General features: G+C 37.9%; 1 protein-coding gene across 4 annotated transcripts in view; it reads right to left on the bottom strand.

The window, feature by feature from the left end:
* The window catches only part of ASH1L (ASH1 like histone lysine methyltransferase), a 142,498-nt gene that overhangs the window by 72,655 nt on the left and 49,421 nt on the right, over positions 1–20,422 (bottom strand). For all 4 annotated transcript variants that reach the window (XM_074318857.1, XM_074318858.1, XM_074318859.1 and 1 more), the window contains one exon: positions 17,916–18,436. In XM_074318857.1, the coding sequence (XP_074174958.1) occupies positions 17,916–18,335 (420 nt within the window). In that variant the 5' untranslated portion in view covers positions 18,336–18,436. The remainder of the gene's footprint in view (positions 1–17,915; positions 18,437–20,422) is intronic.

A 20,422-nucleotide genomic window follows, 5' to 3' on the forward strand; every position in this document is an offset into this window, starting at 1 on the left:
ATACTCTGGCAAAAACAGGACGTCTCCAGAAAGCTATAAAATGTACCAATATCTTAATAGTAAAGCCCTAAAATAATCCAAATGATTACCTACTGGAGACTGGCTGAATAAACCAAAGTACATCCGTAAAACTGAGTAGTATGAAATGCGGGGGAGGAAACACCAACATCCTGCTGTTAGCACAGTAGTTATATCATGTGCTATCTTTTGTATAAGATGGGAATGAACGGAGGCAATGTAATCAGTACATTACACCTGATTACATTAAAAATGGAAGAACAAGGCAAAGATTAATAAAAACAGTGACGTATGAGGGAAGAAACAAGTCTACAAGTAAGATTTCTGCGAATCTGCTTTAGGTTCTGACTTTACAATTAAGTCTTTCACATATTTAAGAAACAAAATTATGTCATAAAGAAAAATATCCCAAGTCTCTAAATAGTGAAAACAATGGAAACAAATATATCTATCAAATTAATTACATAACTATATGGAAAATAATTATTCTGAATTACTTTAAAACAGTGATCACACTATACATTCTAAAGACAAAAAGACTGACAATAAAGATATCTTAAACTGCATCCAGTGAGCAAGATACTAGCGGTAACATTGGTTCATTTATTTTAAACCTAGATGATTGATAGATACATAGATCAAGTAAGTTACTAGTGAGTGTTAATAGGAACCAAAATTTTGGAAGAAAAAAGGAGATACAATATAAAATCAAACAAGTAAAAACCCAGTAATTTCACATTAAAATTATAAATACAAGAAGTGCCTCTCTTTCTCTCTCTGTCACACACATACACCCCTACCTCTGTTCAATGAAATATCTAAAAACAACGAAAACCCAGTAGCAACGAACACCTCTAACACTCGAAGACTCTGGTCTCCCTAAACAGCATTCGTGTTAAAATGCACCAGGGCACGTTGTACAAAGGACTGTTTCCTAGTGTTAGGTCAGGAATGTACAAGATAACCCTGGTAATGGGTGCACATCGCTAGCGTCTTCACTAGCGTACTAGTCACTCTACTTCTTAATTTGAAATGTACCATAGAGAAATACGGGTAAGAAAAAGTTTTTCCCTGGAGTGAAGTACAATCTACCTTTCCACAATTTTCATTTACTGATCTGAGTCTCACATTCTCGAATCAGATAGAATAAGTCTAATTCCTCTTCTTCTCAACAGCTTTTCACACATTTGAACTCAACCAACATATTGAACCTTCTGCCCCAAGCAGTTCCACTTCTTTCTGGTCATTTCCTGAAGTACATGTTTCTGTCTGTCAATATTCCTCTTTAGACATAGCAACTAAAATAGAACAATACAATCAATATTTGCTCAACTCAGAATTAAGGGAACTATCTCTTCTTTTGGACTGGACTCGACAATTCTGCCCAAGAATAAACTGGCTTTTCTGACAGTCTCTGATACATATTAAGCTTGTAATTAAAGAAACCCTTACATTTTCTTCCCATTCTATTAAAGAAACAATACTCCCATTCTGTACTTTTACAGTTATTTTTAAAAATTAAAAATTAAAAGGCTTTATTATTTTAAGTATTAAATATATTTATGTCTGAAAATCATGACACTTTCAAGTCCCTCAATATTGTTTGTGACACCTTTAAAAATCTGTTGGTCCAAACTATGACTACGTGATAACATGGACACAGCTCACCGACAAGACTGAGTGAAGGAGCCACAACAAAAGCGTCCACTCCCGACTCCCTCTACATGGAGCGCAAGACCCACCAGCATAACGGATTATGATGTTAAAAGTCAGGTGTGGGGCAGCAAGAGGAAAGCAGCTCACGGAGCCCTGCTGGGTGCTGGTAACGTTCTACTTCTTACACTGGATGCTGGTTACATGGGGTGGCAGAGTTTCTGAAAATTCACTGAGCGGTTTTACTTAAAATTTATATGTATGTTACACTTCACTAGTAAGTTAATTTAAAAATTCTGTCTAAGAGAAAAGTACCCAACTCCCTTAACCTGATGAAGAATTTGTACTCAAATCTGGTTTTTCACCTTTGTCAGAAATAAGTATCTCAGATTAATTAATATCAGGCTAAAACACAGTAAGTATCCCACAGTAAATGATCGATGATAAAAAGGGGGTTGGAGGGAGACATACACAGATAATTTCGTTTGGGTTTCAAAGATCTTTTCTTCTAAATCCTGACATTAGATAAACTGAGTGAATAAGATAATATTATAAGCTATTGAAAACTATATTTCACACCAGTAATATTATTCTATTGCATTTCTAAGAACCCTTTAAAATGACAACTAGCAATAAGAGGTATCATTTTTAAGAGAGTATGTTATATATTAGCCAATGAAAAAGAACTATCAAAATATCCCATTAGGCATATAATTTTTTTCAACATGAAAATAGTTTTATTCCAAATATAAAGTATGCTCATTAAAAAGAGACAAAGTATGACTACTATCATCCATGTATAAATATTTTTACAGTTCAGATATTTCGTCATGTACCCAGAAATATACACATGTACATTCTTTTATAAAAACAGGGCCAAAAAAGCTTGCTGTTTTGTTAGCCTACTTAATACAAGGAAGACACCTTTCTATGTAAATAAATCGAGTTTGATGATTAATTCAATCGTTTCATAGTAGTCCATAATTCGTAAAGTCAGCCACCTACTGGCTGCTTTTTAAATAATTCTGGTTATTTTTATAAGTAATATAATGATGAACATCAAATTATATAAATCTCTGCCTACTTGTCCAATTATTTCCTTCAGATCAATGTCTAAAGGTGGAACGGCCTGAAGGTTCAAGGGTATATATTAATACAATAGTTACATGGTGGAAAGCAAAGTGCCAAAACACTGTAACAAAAAAAAGCTGATGATAAAAATCCAGACTGTATAAACACTACATTTCTGTAACCCAAGATAATACTTTATGACTTGTGATATTCTACAGTTCGGCAATGATTCTTGCGGCAGAAATAATAACATCTAACAACCCTGACCCTGACCATTTTGAAATTAAACATTACACTAACAGCATTCCTGTTACTCTGGATGTTCCCAAACCTTGGAAGTGGGTAATTTGATTACAGCAAGCTCCAGAAAGTGACTCATTTACTGTTCTAATAAACTCATTGAGTTTTCATGTCAAATGTCATTATTTCTAGGATTAACTACTATTTAGTTCATTTTTCAATCCACTTGTTATTGTCCTGAAAACCTTTTATAAATGGATATTGTTTCCTCACTTCAAAGTCTTTCAGATGGTTTCAATATTCCTAGTTCTCCGGTTATAAAGTCTATGTCGATCTATTGATCTACTGATTCTTTCCCTACTGTTGGTCTGTGTTCTTGTATGGCTTACAATGTTTTCCTATTAAGCCATCTGAGTTTAATGTTTTAGGTGTGAAGGAAAGACTTTTTATTCCAATTGTCAGTATTTAATATTTTACAACCTACAGACAGGCTTTTTCTGCATTTCTGTTTACATTTTATTACCTATTCTTTTGAATGTCTTGTCACATGATTTTACTGGTCATGTGTATTTCCGCAGCAGTGAAATTGCTGCTCAAGGTCTCAATTCATAATTATTTTTCCAAATCGTGAAGTGTATCATTTCTGATTTAGAAGAACCCTTAATATTTTAGGAATAATAGTTCTTTGTTTCTCTCATGTTGCACCTATTTCCCCTAATTTATCCGTTGTCTTTCCACTTCTAATTATTTTTCTTAAAAAGAAGTTAAAGTACGTTACGCATTCGAATACATATGAAAAACTGTACCAAGTACCTCACGTAATCTGCCACTTACTCCTTACAACAACCATATGATGCACTTACTATAATTATCCTCACTAAATAGCTTTTAAAACAGTTTAGATATTAGATTACCAGCCCGAGGTCACTTAACCAGTAAGAGACTGAGGTATGATTTAAACCTGGTCTGACTTCATAGCCAAAGCTCTTAAACACTGTATTATATAAAACAGTCTCTAGCTTTCTAGTTCTGTTTTCGTATCATCTTTGGAAAGACCACGTCCTCCCAAACATGACAACCTTCACATTTTCAATGGATGCTTTCACAGTTTCTTTTTTATTAAACTTTATCTATCTGTGTTGAGTTTTTAAAATATAATCTGTTGTGTAGGGAAGTAGCCTTTACCTCAAAAGATTTGTCCATTGTTCTAAGAGTTTTTCCATTACTCGTAACATATCATGTTCACTGATTTCAAATACTTTCATCATGTATTCCTATTCCTATCTGGGTCTTTCTCTAAGCTCTCCATTTTGCTTCCTGCATATTTATGTTTATTCCTAAGTCACTAATACAATATATTAACTTTATATTTTTTAATACTTGAAAAAGACTAATGTTTTCCTTTTTGTATTCCTATAGAAATTCCTTATTTTATTAATAACATTATTGAGACACAATTCACATATCATAAAAGTCACCCTTTTAAAGCACAAGTTCAATAATTTTCAGTATATTCACGGAGCTGTGCAACCATTGCCAGTAATTTCAGAACATTTCACAAGGCTCTCTGGTAATCTCTGCATATGTATACTTCCAGGTGACCTTGAGATCCATTTGAAGGTTTAAAAACTCCAAATGGCTTTAACTTTGTGTATTAATGTAGAAAAAAGCTATCTCAACATTAATATTAGCTCCACAATAACAAAGTAAATTTATTTACTGAGTCAAGCCTTTTGGTGTTACTGGATAATTTTATTCATATAGATCCTAAACACTTGCTATCAAGTTTACTTCTAAATATTACATAAATACTGCTGTTACTTTTGTGAATAAATTCTTTTCTGTTATATTTCTAACTCTATAAATTGATGGTATTCAAGAACACTACTGATTTTATTTACTTTATAATCTAAAATTCTTGCTTCATCAGGAATTCATTTTTTCAGCAAATAGTTATTAAGTAACTACTATTTAAGGGCTAAGAATAACAGCAGTGAGGAAAAACATCCCGTTCACCATGTCGAGTTCATTCTAATACACGAGAGGGGTAGCGCCAATAAAAGTAAAACACTCAGTACATCAGATGGTGAAACGAACCATGCAGAAAATCAGAGCATAGGAGGAGAAAAGAAACAGACTAGGGTTGGAAGGGACCGCCAGCATTAAAGCAGGCTGTCAAGAAAGTCTTGATTGAGATTACATTTCCGGAGAAACCCACAGGAGGTGAGGGAGGCACGCTTGTAGTTACCCAGGAGAAGAACGATACCGAAGAGGAAACAGCAAGAGCAAAGGCTCTGCGGCAGGAGCTGGTCTGGTGGATTCAAGGAATCCAGGTTTGCTGGAGTAATCAAGGGAAGAGCAATCGGGCAGGGGTAAGGGGACAGACTCATTTCAGTCCAAGAGAGGGGGGAAGCCACTGGAAGGTTTTATGCAGAAAAGGTATGTGACCTAATTCTTCATTCAGTAAATATTGGGTGACTACTGATTGCGAGAGATACAGCAAAGACAATACAGACAAAAATGCCTGCTCTCACAAAGCACACATTTTAGTGGGAGAGAAAGACAAGAGAGAAAAACAGTACAATTTTAAAATATTATTTGTTAGACAGTGGTAACTGCTATGGGAAAAACAGAAAGCAACTGCGAGTTCTAGGAGCGTCTGTGAAATTGAGTTAGGGGACTGGGCCTCAGTGCCGCGGAAACATCGAGCAAAGGTGAAGCGAGGAGGTGAGCAGGCCCGCAGGAGACCACAGGCCTGGAGCAACCATGGAGAGGAACACGCATGTGACCAGCCGGCTCGCCCACGAAGGGCCTTCAGGCCAGTCCACAGGCCGGAGCTTTGCCTCTAAATGAAATGGGGAAGCACTAAAGGTTCTAAGCAGAAGCATGACATGATTTCACCTACGTCTTCGAGGCGTCCCTCCCTCTAGCTGCTCTCCTCATAAAGCTGTAGGGACTCAGGTTAAGAGCATGGACTCCTGGGGGCAGCTGCAGGCGTTATCTTGACAAGAGATGATAGTGGCTGGACCACGCACAACAGTGGGAGTGATGGGAAGATAAAGCCTGGTGGGAGGAGGCTTAAACATGACGATCAGGCGTTCAGTTCAGGACATGGTCAGACTGAAACGACTTCTAAACATCCGAACAGAGAAGTCTGAGCAGGAAGAGTCACATCTGGACGTCAACAGCACACAGGTATTAGAGCCTTGAGACTGGCTGGGACAACCAGGGGAGGGTGAGTAGAGATGAGTAGAGGACGGAAGACTGACTGAGGCACCGCAACATTCAAAGATCAGGGAGATGAAGACGGCCAGCAAAGACCGACGAGCCAGAAGGTAACAAGGGGAAAAAAAGACACAGAGTGAAAGCGCTGTGGTGCCTCGAAACTGAAGTGAAGAACGCTTCCAAGAGTGGCCACCGACAGATCAAAGAGAAACGAGAACACAGATTTGTCTGTTGGACTTAGCATTGGGGGAGGGGGCGATCACTGCCCCAGCAGTTTCTATAAAGTGCAAAAGCAAAAATCTGATTGGAATGGGTTTAAAAGAGAATGGGCACAGAGAAATCGGAAACCACGTACGAACAGTAGGAAAACAGAAATGGGGGTCAGAGCGAGGAGCTAAAGTGCAATCGAAGTAGTTTTAAAATGTGGAAAACAACGGCATCTTTTTATTCTCGAAGGAAACAGAGCAGTGAAAAGATAAAAAGCCACACACTCCTGAAGTTGAATACATGTGTGTATGCGTATGTCTAATATCGCCCAGACAGCGACCCAGTTTAGTGGAATTTACTGAATCATTTCATCAGTCGCCCTCTGATGGGAAATGCTACCCTTCTTGTGTACTAAATCCTCGTACAAACATGGGTCTATTGCTACAGGCTCCATTCTGGGCCATTGATTTTCTGTCTATCCATGCACCGCCTTCACAGGTCCGAATGATTTTAACTTTGCTTTATTATCTAATAATAAGTCTGATTCCCGCGCTATTGTTCTTTGCAGAAATGTCTGGGCAACTTTTGCTTATTTTTCATTTAAACTTTACAAGCAACTTATCTAGTGCCAGCAAATGTTACTTTGATTGTTATATTTACAAACGTCCCAGACAAATGGGACTTGAAAGGATTTTGTACAATGATGTTCACAGCAGCATGATTCCCAACAGCCAAACGGTGGGAGCAACTCCATCGACAGATGAATGATAAACACACTGTGGTCCACACATGCGATGGAATATCACTCAGCCTTAAAAAGGAAGGACATTCTGACACGTTACAACATGGATGAACCTCAAGGACACTATGCGAAATGAAATAAGCCAGTCACAGAAAGGCAGATGCCACATGATTCCACTTATATGAGGTGCCTAGCTACAAATTCACAGACAGAAAGCAGAATGGCGGTTGCCAGGGGTTGCAGGAAGGGGGTAACAGGGAGTCACCGGTTAAAAGCTCTGGAGATAAATGGGGACAATGGTTTCAAAACAACATGAATGTACTTAACGCCCATACAACTGGACATGTAAAAATGATTCAAAATATGTGATGTTATCTATATTTCACTCCAATAAAAAAACTTGCAAATAAGTTTTGAGAGAATTGACATTTACAATGAGGTTTTCTCATTCAAAAACATCTTAAGCTTTTCCATTTTTTCAAGACTCAGTAATGTTTGGAAAGCTGTCTTCATATAGATCTTAAACCTTGATAGTTTATTCCTAGATCTACATAAAGAAAGGAGGAGCACTTGTCTGGAGGACGAAAAAGTGAAGGTAAAATAAAAACTTTTCTCTTTCTTATTCTTAATGGATCTAACAATTTGTTTAAAATAATAATAGCAACAATGTGTTTGCTAATGTATGGCTTTATATTTATATATCCTTATATATGAGTTGAATGATGGCAATGATACAAGGGCCAAGGGAGGAAGGAATGTGAATTATTTTGTTATTATAAAGTACCCGTGAAGCAATACAGTGTTATCTGAAAGTGGACTTAATATTATTTGTAAATGTATATTGTAAACTCTAGGACAAACACTAAAAATGTAAAGAAAAAGGTTTATGGACAAAATTTTCCCAAATGAAATGTATGAAACATGTTACTCACAAAACTACATTAGAAATTAGAAATGTAAGTAAAGCAAGAACCTTAAGTTTGCGCCTCAAGATATTCAGAAAACATCTTCAAGGAAGGTACATAGTTTCAGTTGGTAGCATGTAATCAAAAGAGAACCAAAACATCTGAGGATGGGGAAGGGGGGGTTCTCTAAACAAAAATATTAAAGAAAATTTAACATATAGATGATTAAGTTGAGCACTTTAATAAAAAAACCACCAATTCTTTTCTTTCCAAAGCAGACCTCCAAGGGCTTTTCTTCACTGACAAAGTCCGTGAGCACTGCACTTGAACTCTACACTCCAGATGAAAGCCCCAACTCCAGCTATGCTGGTTCACTTTATACTATGCTGCCCCATTATAATCAAGAGTCAACCAAAACCTATTACTACAGGAAGTTTAATTCCTTCAGAGAACATTATGGTAAAAGAATAGCAATAACAACATAGAAACTATTATGTGATATGAACTTCCACCAGCAAAGAGCTCGTGTTGCTGTTTAATAGAATTTAAGGAACAATCACACCATGCCAACCTGTCCCAGGTGTCAACGGGAGAGGAAAGAAGTCTTCAGGCGCTTCTTTATTACCTATTTTATTCCTGAATTGACAAACCACCACCATGCACATATCTAATTTAATCTATAATCTTTCTCTCAGGATTTCTCCCCCCAAATCCCTGTCTGACTAATTGGGAAAGAGGTACAATTTAGAACTATGACCCTGTAATTCTGACTCACAAAGTGAGGTCAGACAGGAAACAACTTCTCTTTCAACAAGTATTCAACCTTTTCTCCCTATTGATGAAGTCTCATAGAGGCTCTGGGCTTTGTTATCTCATCATCGAGGGCCTTTCATTCTGATATTCCCCCCAAAGTCTTTACTCACTCCCATGCAGCTGTGCCTCAGAATTAACTAGCAATGTGCACGTACGGAGCAGTCTGTATGAGATCGTCTCTGGAGTGATTTACAGTCATTAAAACAAAAGATAGAACAGACAACCATAAAAAGCAGCATGTGAATTAGCGAGTCAATGTGATAATATTTAGGCTTCACGTTCTGGGACTAAGGAAGCTATGCCTTCTCTCAATTTGGTTCAATAATGACTTTTTCCATTAGCAAGATCAACAATGAAACGAGAACATTCCCACTCACCATCCCTCATTACGTGCGCCATTAAAACAAACCACAGCACCCTGAAGCAGCTACCCCTAATACCCCACACTAAGAGAAAGTGAACTAACTGCTCAAGCAGCCAAACGCAGGGCTCATCAGAGAAGCTTCTACTGCAAAATGAAAGCAAGAATTGAGACAAAACTGACGATGGCAGTTTTAATCTTCCTGGTGTATTTATAGCAGATGCCGCACTAGCAGGGAGCTGCTTTCCCCTCCATGTATGGGAGCATCTGCCTCCCTAATGGGTGTGATTTGGGGAAAAGAGTGGCAGGGCACCTCGTTTTGTCTCCAAGGCTTAGGACAGATCATGGCTGCCCCCTTAGCTGTCTGTTTTGTGTATGTAAAGGGAGAAAAGCAGCCTTTACCGAAATGTGAAGGATTCCAGGAGAATTTGCATAATAGCTGCTGCCACAGAGAAGCTGGGCTCTGCGCCAGCTGTTCTCTTCTTCTCTGCTACAAAATAACTGGAGCTCAAGCGGCGTCCAGAGTAAACAAACAGTACATGAGGTAAGACAACAGAACCCATTTGAAGCAGGACCTGGAGACACCTAGTAACCACCATCAGATCTCCCTGCTTGAATGGCCTGTCAACAAAAGCGTGGGAGTGGAAAAGTGGCCGCGGGATAATGCGGGCGTGTACTCTGGACCTTGTCGTAAGTCGGTATAAAAAAGGCGACACTCATAGATGGCACTCAACCCTCAAGGTACAGGTAAGACGAGAAAACGTGACCATTTAGCATCTCAAATTCTCTGGTTAGCGCTAAAGAGCCCGAACACACACGTTCTCCAAAGGCACTGGTATAAACATAACGCTGATAGTAACAACGACAAAAGTTTCACTTGGGCTATAATACTGGTACCATTTGGTGGATGAGTCATTAAGATGTGTAAATCTTTTCAAAAGGTGTTTGACATCTGAAAATGTTTTTTTAAACTAAGAACGTGTTAGGGTTAGGGCTGTTTTTAAATGCAGATACGACATACAACTTAGTTTACCGCCGTGCTGTGACAAGAAAGGTTCTGTGTGACCTGTAGTATAAGATGAGGGTAGTCACCTAAGCTGTCCTTTAGCAGGAAATGCACGAAACTGCTCCAGGTGGTAGCATTACAAGCAGTAGTAACACTCACGTCTTAAAAGTAGCAAACTACAGACTGTTTTAAATTGACCTGAAAGTTTGAATATACACTTTTAGTAAAGGAGAGAAAACATTTATGCAGCTCCATTATGCAAGTATATGCAAAAGCACCATTTAGGGCCAGGGAAACAAATCCTCTGATCCGTAACCTGTATTTTCAGGGTTGGTTTTGGTGGTGGTGGTGAATTCGTGTATGCGTAACCCACAGTCCGTAATCGCACTGGACTATTTTAAAGCATGTTCAGTGTTGACGAAATGCAAAAACTAGAAAGCTCATCCTGACACTCAAAGAGCATTCATTCACTAATAAAAGACAAATTAATTTCAGTGCGTGATATAGGTTACAAACAGAAAAACACGCAATGGAAGCACAAAAGTTAGCATAACGCTGCCTGGGAGGGTTCAGGCAACACTTCACAGAACCAAGCGATACGTGACCGGAGTCTTTCCACTCCCTCCTCCTCCTTCCTTTCTCTATCACATTCTGAAACTTTTTTCTTTTTGTTCAGGAACTTAATAACCTTAACTTTATTTTTCTAATTTTTCATTTTTATCTTAGATAATTTACTTCTTGAGGTTTAAACAGACAGAAGGAAAAAATGTCACCAGAGATGCTTAGGAGAATTTCCACTTCTTTGCTAATTCCTAATGGTCATAAATAACAAACAAATGGCTTAAAAAGAAAAGTTACCAAGCTCCCCTTGCCTCTGGTTTGTAATTTCCAGGATCTGCCTGATATTTCTTTAACAGTCTGTAGCCCCCACCCGTGCAGCCAAGGACTAGACAAGGAGCTACAGAATAATGACACTCAGTCATTTTGCCAACAACTGAAAAGGTGGGGTTCAGAAGTAGATTCCACCTTGTTTCACGGCTTTTACTGTGAAAGTTACTACTGCATCCCGCAATTGTTAGGTTCATCTTTCTGCTTTCCCATATATTCTCAGATGTTAGAATTCTATGTTAACCTGGCTAAAAATAGCTAAAATATTCTAGTGTCTGCATCTACCATCTGTGCATTTCTGTCAAAATGCTTGTGCACACCTCCTAAACTCTGACTTCCTAATATAGTAGCAGAACTTTATACTGCAAGCTTGTATACTTGACTTTGAGATGTTTTCCAAAAATGTAGGTAAAACAATAGATCACGACTTGGCTGTTAAAAAATAAAGAGTAGAAAAAGACCACATGTAATAGTTCAGAACCTATTTTGTTTAAAGAGTGAATTCTGGATACCATAATCATTTCACTTTAATCACACTTATCATTTCTAACACCTTTGTTGATATTATCTTCTTTTGTTAATCTGTTTTCTCTCAATTTAGAGAATAGATTTTGGAGAAACTGAAGCCTTAAGGACACCATGAATCCAGCTTTTAGAAAGACAAGGTTTCAAAGAAGCCAGAGTTAACATGCAAACTACCATCCCCTTCTCTGGTTGGTCTTGATCCAATTGCATGTACCTTTCTTAACACCTGCCATCAGGCACTTGTTGCTGCAAAGCGATACTCATAACAAGAAGGCAACGGTTATGAAACATCCTGGATGACACCCTCCTATTTTTCCCCCTTTTAGTTAGGAGGGGAGAGGGGATATTAGACATACAGCAAAAGTTTCCTTTTCCTCTTGGAAGAGTATCCTTAATTCCTAGATTTCAAAGTAGTTGGTTTAAGAAAAATACACACACCGACAGATAATCTTTAAACAGACCAATGACACTCAAGGGTCATGCTGAGCTTTGCCACCTGTGCCCTGAACCCCCAACACACCTCACTTCCCTCCCCACTTTAACAGCTAAATCCTTGCAACTCATCCTTAAACCTGATCTCTAATGCCACCTGCTGTTGTAGTTGTGTCCTTGAGAAGCTCGACCCATCGGCCCCAATATTATTCCTACGTGACTTTTCACTCCTGCACGAAGACCATCAACAGATTTGTAAAATAAAATCCAGGCACTAATCCTTGGTGAGGCTTAACGATACAATCATAAACCACAGGGCTCCTACTGACTACAACTACAAAAAACACAACAACAAAAAAACCCCGAATTTCTCAACTAGAAAAACTTGACAAAAAAGCAATTTTAACTTCAGAATGTTTCCTCTAAGAGGAATACTAAGATAAAGTAGGACCACAAAACTTTAAAAACAAAGAAAAAATCCTAAGAAGAATGAGTATAGTCATGCAATTTTTATTTTTAAATTTTATATTAAATGCAACACTACGTGATTTAAAAATTAAAACAACCCATTTTGTAAGTCAGAGAAGAAACTTCAACCCAAGATCTGTTAAGAAGTAAACGCAGACAGAAAACGCAGCCGCGAAGGCTCCCTAAGTTTTCTGAGTGCAACACGTAAGTTGATTATGTAAGTGCCCTGCTTGTCCTCTGTCCTGTTTATCTTCTCAGGACTCAACTACACTAACGGATGGCAATTCTTGTTTCACAGCACAGCAGACAAGCCTCTGGGAGACATGCTAAGTAAGCCTTTGCCCTTTATTTACTCTGCCCCCAAGCCCTTCTCTTTGTAGCAATTCTAACAAAGACGTCAACACCCAGGTTAAAACAAGGGCTCCTCGGGAAAGCCTCCCTTGCATATAACTCCTGCTCACCACTTTGTCCCAACCATTCTGTGAGTCCATAAACACTGTGTCCATTATGAAAGTTACATTACATCCTAATTACTTGTTTACTATACAGCATAGGCAGGCACATATTTTTTGGAGGAATAAATCAATCAAAGAAAACTGTGAGTTTTGACTAGAGATTATATTGAAAATTAAATAATACAAAACTTCATCTCCCTCAGTGAAAAGTACAAAGTAAAGTATCAGTTCTCTGATCAGTTATCTACAGTGTAATCGACACAATAAAAATACATATTTAGGGTAATGAAATTAGATAGCGCTGATGGTTGTAAAACTTTGCATGTAGCTAATAATATACTAGAAACCACTGAACAGTATACTTTAAAAGAACAAATTTTGTGGTAGGTGAATCATATCTCAATAAAAAATACATACATCTTATCTAAAACTGGGCAAATCCAACATAGGGCACAATTTAAAGGAAGGAATGTATGTAGAAAACCAAACATACTATTGCTATTTAGCAGAAATGCCAAGGGATGAAAAGCCCAAACCTATGTTTTCCCCAACATTTCATTTCAAAACAGTTGGGATTTGCATGCGGCAACTGAAAAATCGCGAGGCAAACGAGCTGAGCTCCGCGGACACTGAGGAAGAACTGCGACACTACTATTATCTGTGCAGTTTCTTACTAAAGAAACCACATTCATCAATCAGTTGTATAACTTAATAAAATCTCAAGCTCAACAGGCCTTAATTAGAAAACTCGGATTCATGTGGATTTTAATAACTCTCCATCAAAACAAAACAAAAAAAACACTGAAATTTAAAATTCCATCTCCACTGAAATGTTTCTTAAACAATACATTAAGTTGGCAGAGGAATTTCTTTTCTGAACAGAAAACTATCTTTTGGAGGAAAAATTATAATTAGGGCTGTAAATTTTGTTTCCAATTCATTGTGCATATGAAATCCACTCAACTAGGCTAAATAAACTATTCACTGACAAAGTGGTAGTCAACACAGTACCAAGCTTCCGTGCCATCTGACCTAACCTGTAATCAGTGTACTGGAGACCCAAAGCACCCCAAACCTTTCCTGCTCACACAAGTTTGTTTTTAATCCCCTGCTACTTCCTGTATCAGGTGATATTTTGGTTATTTTTCATTTGGGTATTTTTCATTTGTCACAAAAGCACTTTTTTTTCCCCTGGCTTAGTATCCTAAGTAAACTAAGATCACATATTACTAGCTATGTTTCACAATTCCAAACTGGGATTTTGTTTAAATGCCCGAAAGAAATGTACTATTGCCTCTTCTCCTTATAAGCTAATGTGTGATAAATTTAAGTAAATATTATGACTTTCATCTCTACTTTCACTTTCGAAAACACTGCTCCAGAAAAATGAATATACTGTTCTGACAACTTATGAAATGACACAGGTACTGCATGAATTTGCATGATACCCTGAATTTTACAGGAAATTAAAAAAAAATTTCTTTCCACAATAGAAAAACAAAAATGAGACAGGAAAATCTGCTGTAAAATTAATAATGAACATATTTCTTATAAAATAATCAGGTGTGATTTCCACTCTAGCCATATGGTAGGCTAAATACCGTGAAGATTCTTCTATTACAACAAAATAACTCAATACAGCACAAAATGTAATGTTTATTGGCCTGCTGACCTCACAGAAACTAAGAAAAATCTCCAAGGATACCAGAAGAAAAGGAAAAAGGAGGCTGCCGTAAGTAGGCACAGTCGTCCAGAGGGGAAATGCATCAAGCCACAGCCTAGAGGGAAAGTGGGGACCAGGAAAGGGGTTAGTAACACACCCTAATTCCTGACAAAGCAAATTCAGAGCTTCTCAATCATTCCCCAACTAGCTTCCAAGTTCAGCCACAGATAAAAATGCACAAAATATAAAGCATAATCAACTGGTCAAGTTCTAGAAAAAAATTCTGTTTTTACTGAAATCATATTAAGTTTATAAATTAATAAGCAAGAATGCAAAGAGCACTCTGAAATGAGTAATGCAAAAGGATTAGCCCTACCAGATATAAGACATAATTAAAACTATCATGCTCTCAAATAAATAGAGACACCAATGACATAAAATGAGAAATCAGACTAGACCCTAGTACATAGGGAAAGTCAGTGTACGGTAAAGGCGGTGTCTAAACTCCAAGGAGTAAAGAGGACTTACTAATAAAAGTCCTGGGACAACCTGTAGCCATTTGGAAAAAGATAAAGTTGGATTCACAACTCACATTACATATGATAAACTCAAAACGGATCAAAGATTTATATGCTAAAAATGAAACAAAAAAAATCCTACAAAAAAACATAAGATCTTTTATAAACTTAGAGTGAAGAAAGTCTTTATAATGATATGTCGAACTCTAGTAGCCATAAAAGAAAAGATTAATTGAATTAGGTAAAAAACTAAAGACTTCCGTGTGGCAAAATAAAATAAGCAAGATCTAAAGACAAATGACCAACCGGAAAAAAATACTTGTAACCTGTATTTTAAAGAGCTGAAGCCATATCTCTCAGTCTGTGTATGGAGAAATCTCCAGAACACACTATTTAAGTAGACAAAAGCACGATGCAGGGCAGTGTGCATAGTGTGCTACTGTTTATTATTTTTAAATGGGGGGCATGCATTTGCTTGTATATATTTGTGGGAGATACAGACACTGATGTTGGAGTTCCTTTACTGGAAGTTTCTTTGCACCAATTTTGGTTCCAAGCAATTTGTTCTTAATGTGGCGTTATTTTCCGAGTAAATGTAAACCTGATGACATATTCATATACAGAATAGTTTTCTTCATTTTGGTTGAGTAATGGTTGTTCTGCTTAATTAATTATCATAAGTTAATAAGGGGTCCTCTGCTTAATGAATTATCGTAAGTTAATAAGGGGTTCTCGCACAATTGCCTAAAAGGGAATTCCAAAATGGATTTACTCAGAGGGGGGAGAAAGGTGATGGCGGTAAAATGTTTCATTGTTTCCTTTTGTAGTTTTTAAATTCCCAATCATAGGAGGGTATTACCTAATCAAATATTTGCTGGTCCAATAACCACACTCTTATACATTAAATTTTTTTATACGTTTCCCATGCCCAAAGTATATCCCTTGCTATCTTAACCAGTTTCTGAATTCAGAGAGCAAGTTGAGGATGAGAGGGATACCTGAAAACCTAACCCTACACCCTAAACCCTAACCCTAACATTCATATGAACCTATCACATGCCAGATACTACACATAAATTTAATTATTTATATAACCATTTAAGATTGGGATTAAGTCCCATGTTATAAACGAGAAAAACATGGCCCAGAAAGATCAACCAAATTGCCTGTGCAGTTATTAAGCTAGCAATTGAATTTGGTTCTGCCTCCATAGGCCCTGCTCTTTACATTATGTTTGAACTAATTCAGAGGATGGTGATAACCAACAGCCTATGCTTAAAGTAACTGTTGGAAAAATAAAAAACCACCCATCACCAGCAGTTTTGTTAAGTATACAAATACTTTCCCTCAGAAACCACAGACTGGATTCCACTACAAACAAGATATGTGGGATATAAACAACTTATACATTGAGAGTAAGTACGCATTGTGGGTGAAACCTTTTCAGTACAAAACCTCATCCTCAGTACTGAATATTTTAAAAACACCATGGAAAGATTACTAAAGGCAATTATTCATCCTAGCTCCCTTTACAAGTTAGCTGTGCAAATAAACTGTAACGCTGTTTCAAATAAAAAGATCCAAATAAAAATCTTTTTCAACCTTATGACAATACTTGAGGTCAGCAGAAACAGGTAATGGCTTCATTTCAGAGGTCAGGAAAGTAAGGCTCAGGGTAGAGTAACCAATTTAGCTAAGAAGCATCCAGCTAATTTTTTCACAAATTCATTGGTACAGTACCCATTTTTCCCTGACTTATCATCCAACTCATTCATAGTTGATTTTATCAATAAAACTTCCCAAGCTACAATATGTCTTTTATCTTGTGCAGAACGGCAACTACTAAACATTTCTGGGTGCCATAGCAATTTGGAGAACAAAGAGCCTGCATCATTACAGTTTCTGGTATCATGCAGACAGCATACGAGTTTTATGTTAAGGAATTAACAGTAAAAATCAAGTTATTTCATAGTCAGGAATATTCCCAAATTCCAGCGAAAATGTTCCACCAAAACTTTCTGCCTAAACCATTGTTTTATTTATGTACACATACAATTTAAATCTGCTCAGCCTGAAACTAGGTATTGTATAGAGTGACTAAAACTTGTGATCAACATATAGTCCAAAACAAACTTAATATCTTTACTAGACAGAGTAACGAGTTAAGAAAAATCAGTTATTATATTTGGATAGCTGGTGGGAAAGAGGGGACAATTTTTAATATGTTAACTTGCCTATGAGGAGCAACAGGAATTAATCCTTGCATGACAATTCATTTAACAAAAGCTTTCAACATATGTTAGTGAACTGGATCTTGCCAACCATTCAAAAAGTAGGCGGCATTACAATCATTTCCCATCTCTGAGCCTCAGTTTCTTCTCTGTTCTTTTGTCTAGAGTCACACTAGTAAACAGGAAGGCAAGACTCAAGCCAGGCTTCCTAACTACCAATCCAGCCTTCTTTGCACTAAGCCATTAGGAGCAGGGATCTGAACACGCCCCCTTGGGAGTCTGTGCGTCATTTTACAAACACAAATACATGTGGGTGACTAGCGCTCCCATCTCTGGAAAGCCTCGAAGCCCACAGCAGGCTTCGAAACAGACTATTGGGAAACAACACACAAGGATGCAAGTCCCACTTCCCGGAACAGGCGTGTAGGCTAGAGAAGAATTACTCGAGGAACCCAGACACTGCCCGCGACCACGCGCCGCGGGACGCCACCTACCCGCTTTGAAGGGCAGCGCTCACTCTTTTCTTCCGTCATCTTCCCACTTTTAAGTGCTCTCCTGGGGTGTTTGATAGTCGTTTTTATGGCAGGTCGACATACATAGTTCTCCAAGTTCTTGGGAGGCTTTTTAGTTCTCTTAGCCTGAAGGCCAATTTTCAACTTTAAGTTTCCCTCTGAAAAGTTCGTTTCTTTCACTGAAAACTGCTGCTGTGCATCAGCCAGCCCGTCACCTTTGCCTGCCTCGCTGCTCCGGTCCCGGCTCCACTTGCGAGGGCCCTCGTCCTCCTTCGTGCTGCTCTCGAGCTCCACTTCTCTCTTGCTGACCAGTATGCCAGTACCGATGGCAGAGGGACTCTTTCTTGAAAATCCTTCGGAATCAGAGCCCAATCCTAACATAGCAGTATTTCTAGGGTCCATCACAAGTGTGTGTTATTGCCAAGGAATCCTAGGAGTATTTTACAGAACTGTGTTCCACAAAAAACAGGGATCTCCACAATGTGCAACCAGCATCTCTTTCTCTGCAGGATAGACCACAACAAACATGTATCAGAATAGAGGCAACAACTGGTTACAAGAGCAACGGGGGTGGGGGAGGGGGGAAAGGAAGTCAGGAAGAACCTCAAATCAGTTAAATCAAAATGTAGTTCAAAATGAATTCAAATTCATTTAGTTATAATTACATTTAAATTTTCAGAATAAGTTTATTATTCTACAGCTATCATAAACAAGCGGCAGTGGTATGGTACAAATCAATGATTAAGAACCACTGTTAGAACTCAACCAAAAAGCTTTTGCAAACACAAGCCTAAGATAAAAATAATTTTATATTCATATATTTTAGCATTCCTCGGTTTTAAAGGAATGTATTTTTTACATTTTCAGTTGAATAAAATCAGTTTCACTGAGGGTAAAGAATCATGTTTTTCAAATATATGGAGATGGAAGAACTGACTCTGGGTGGTGAACACACAATGGGATTATAGATGATTAATACAGAATTGTACACCTGAAATCTATGCAATTTTACTAACAATTGTCACCCCAATAAATTTTAAAAAAAAAAGAAGAATCATGTTTTGGGCTGGTTTCACTGCTCCAGACTTTTTTTATAAGAGGTTGTCAGGGGTTTTTTTTTTTTTTTACATTAGGGCTCTTAGGCTGGAATTATTTCTGTTGTACAATTCAACTCTGAATTCAAAAATATTTCTGAGCACCTATCATGTGCTAGGCATTGGGCTGGAAACACAGCACTCAACCAAACAGATCCAGTTTCCAACCTTACAAGTCTTATACACTAGTGAGAAAGACAAATGGTAAACAACTAATTGCACAAATGATTTATAACAATTGTTATAAAAACTTCGAAAACCAGAAATTTATTCTTACAAGTTTTCCTAACAGCAGTAGTCAGCTGGCACGCTTCAATTGCCCAAATCCATAAAATACTTCTAAACCTGCACAGTAATGTAGTATTTTACAGCAGGTGGTACCCCTTACTTGAGAAACTGAATAATCTCTACACAAGGCAACCCCCTTCTGATGAATAAAGATCCTCAGGAAACCAGATCACTATATAATCAGAAGGCTGACTAATAAATGTAAAACCAAAAGAAAACAACTCACTATTCTTGAGGATGACAGTCTTTATTTCAAGCCTGTATCTAGAACAAGAGCCAGGACTAGTATCTGGAAAACAAACATCCTAACCCTTAGAAAGTTCCGTTTATGAAGTAGAATATTTTATAGTTTAAATTATAAGCCTTAAGACTTTTCTTTCCAACAAGATTATAAGATTCTCAAGGACAAAGACCACGTGCTATAGTGTTTGGTAACTCTCACGAGGAATGTAAGTAAAATGCATAGCCCAAGGGCTAGCACATAGCAAGCTCAATAAAAGGTACCAACAATTCAGTGTTGGTATTATCACCAGTGGTAGCAGCAGCTTTCTAAGCAGTTTCTCAGTAAGTACTGGCCAGCCCCCTCCACCTCTGAGTTTGTTCCCCTCTATTCACTCACACAGCTGAGAGAGGCTCTCCCAGTCAGTTCACTTGGACAATTCTCGCTCTCACCTCACACAGCAACGCTCCACCATGGCAGTCAGGCTTCTCCTGATCCGGCTCTGACTATCCAGACTGGTCTCACCCTTACGTCCTAACGCACATCCCCTGGGATTTAGTCAAGTCTTTTCTTGACTGTCCCTAACAAATGGCGTTCATTTCTGCTTCTGTGCCACGTGCTTGCTTCCCCTCTAAGAGTACAAAGTTCCATCTTCTCCGTGATGGGTTCACAATCCTGAAATCCAAAGTCTGAAAACCAAAAGCCTTTTCATCACTCATTAGTGACAAAACCTGACCTGGATCCATTTTTGTCTTAATTGCCACAATATCTGTGGATAGTTGTGTATTTCAATGCTGAAACATTACCGTGTTTGATTGAGGAGTGGTACTCTACACACTGCAGTGAAAGGAACCCATTCTGCATCCTGTTATCTTTCTAAAAGCAAC

The sequence above is a fragment of the Rhinolophus sinicus genome, linkage group LG14 (assembly GCF_036562045.2).
Source record: "Rhinolophus sinicus isolate RSC01 linkage group LG14, ASM3656204v1, whole genome shotgun sequence".
Taxonomy (NCBI): domain Eukaryota; kingdom Metazoa; phylum Chordata; class Mammalia; order Chiroptera; family Rhinolophidae; genus Rhinolophus; species Rhinolophus sinicus.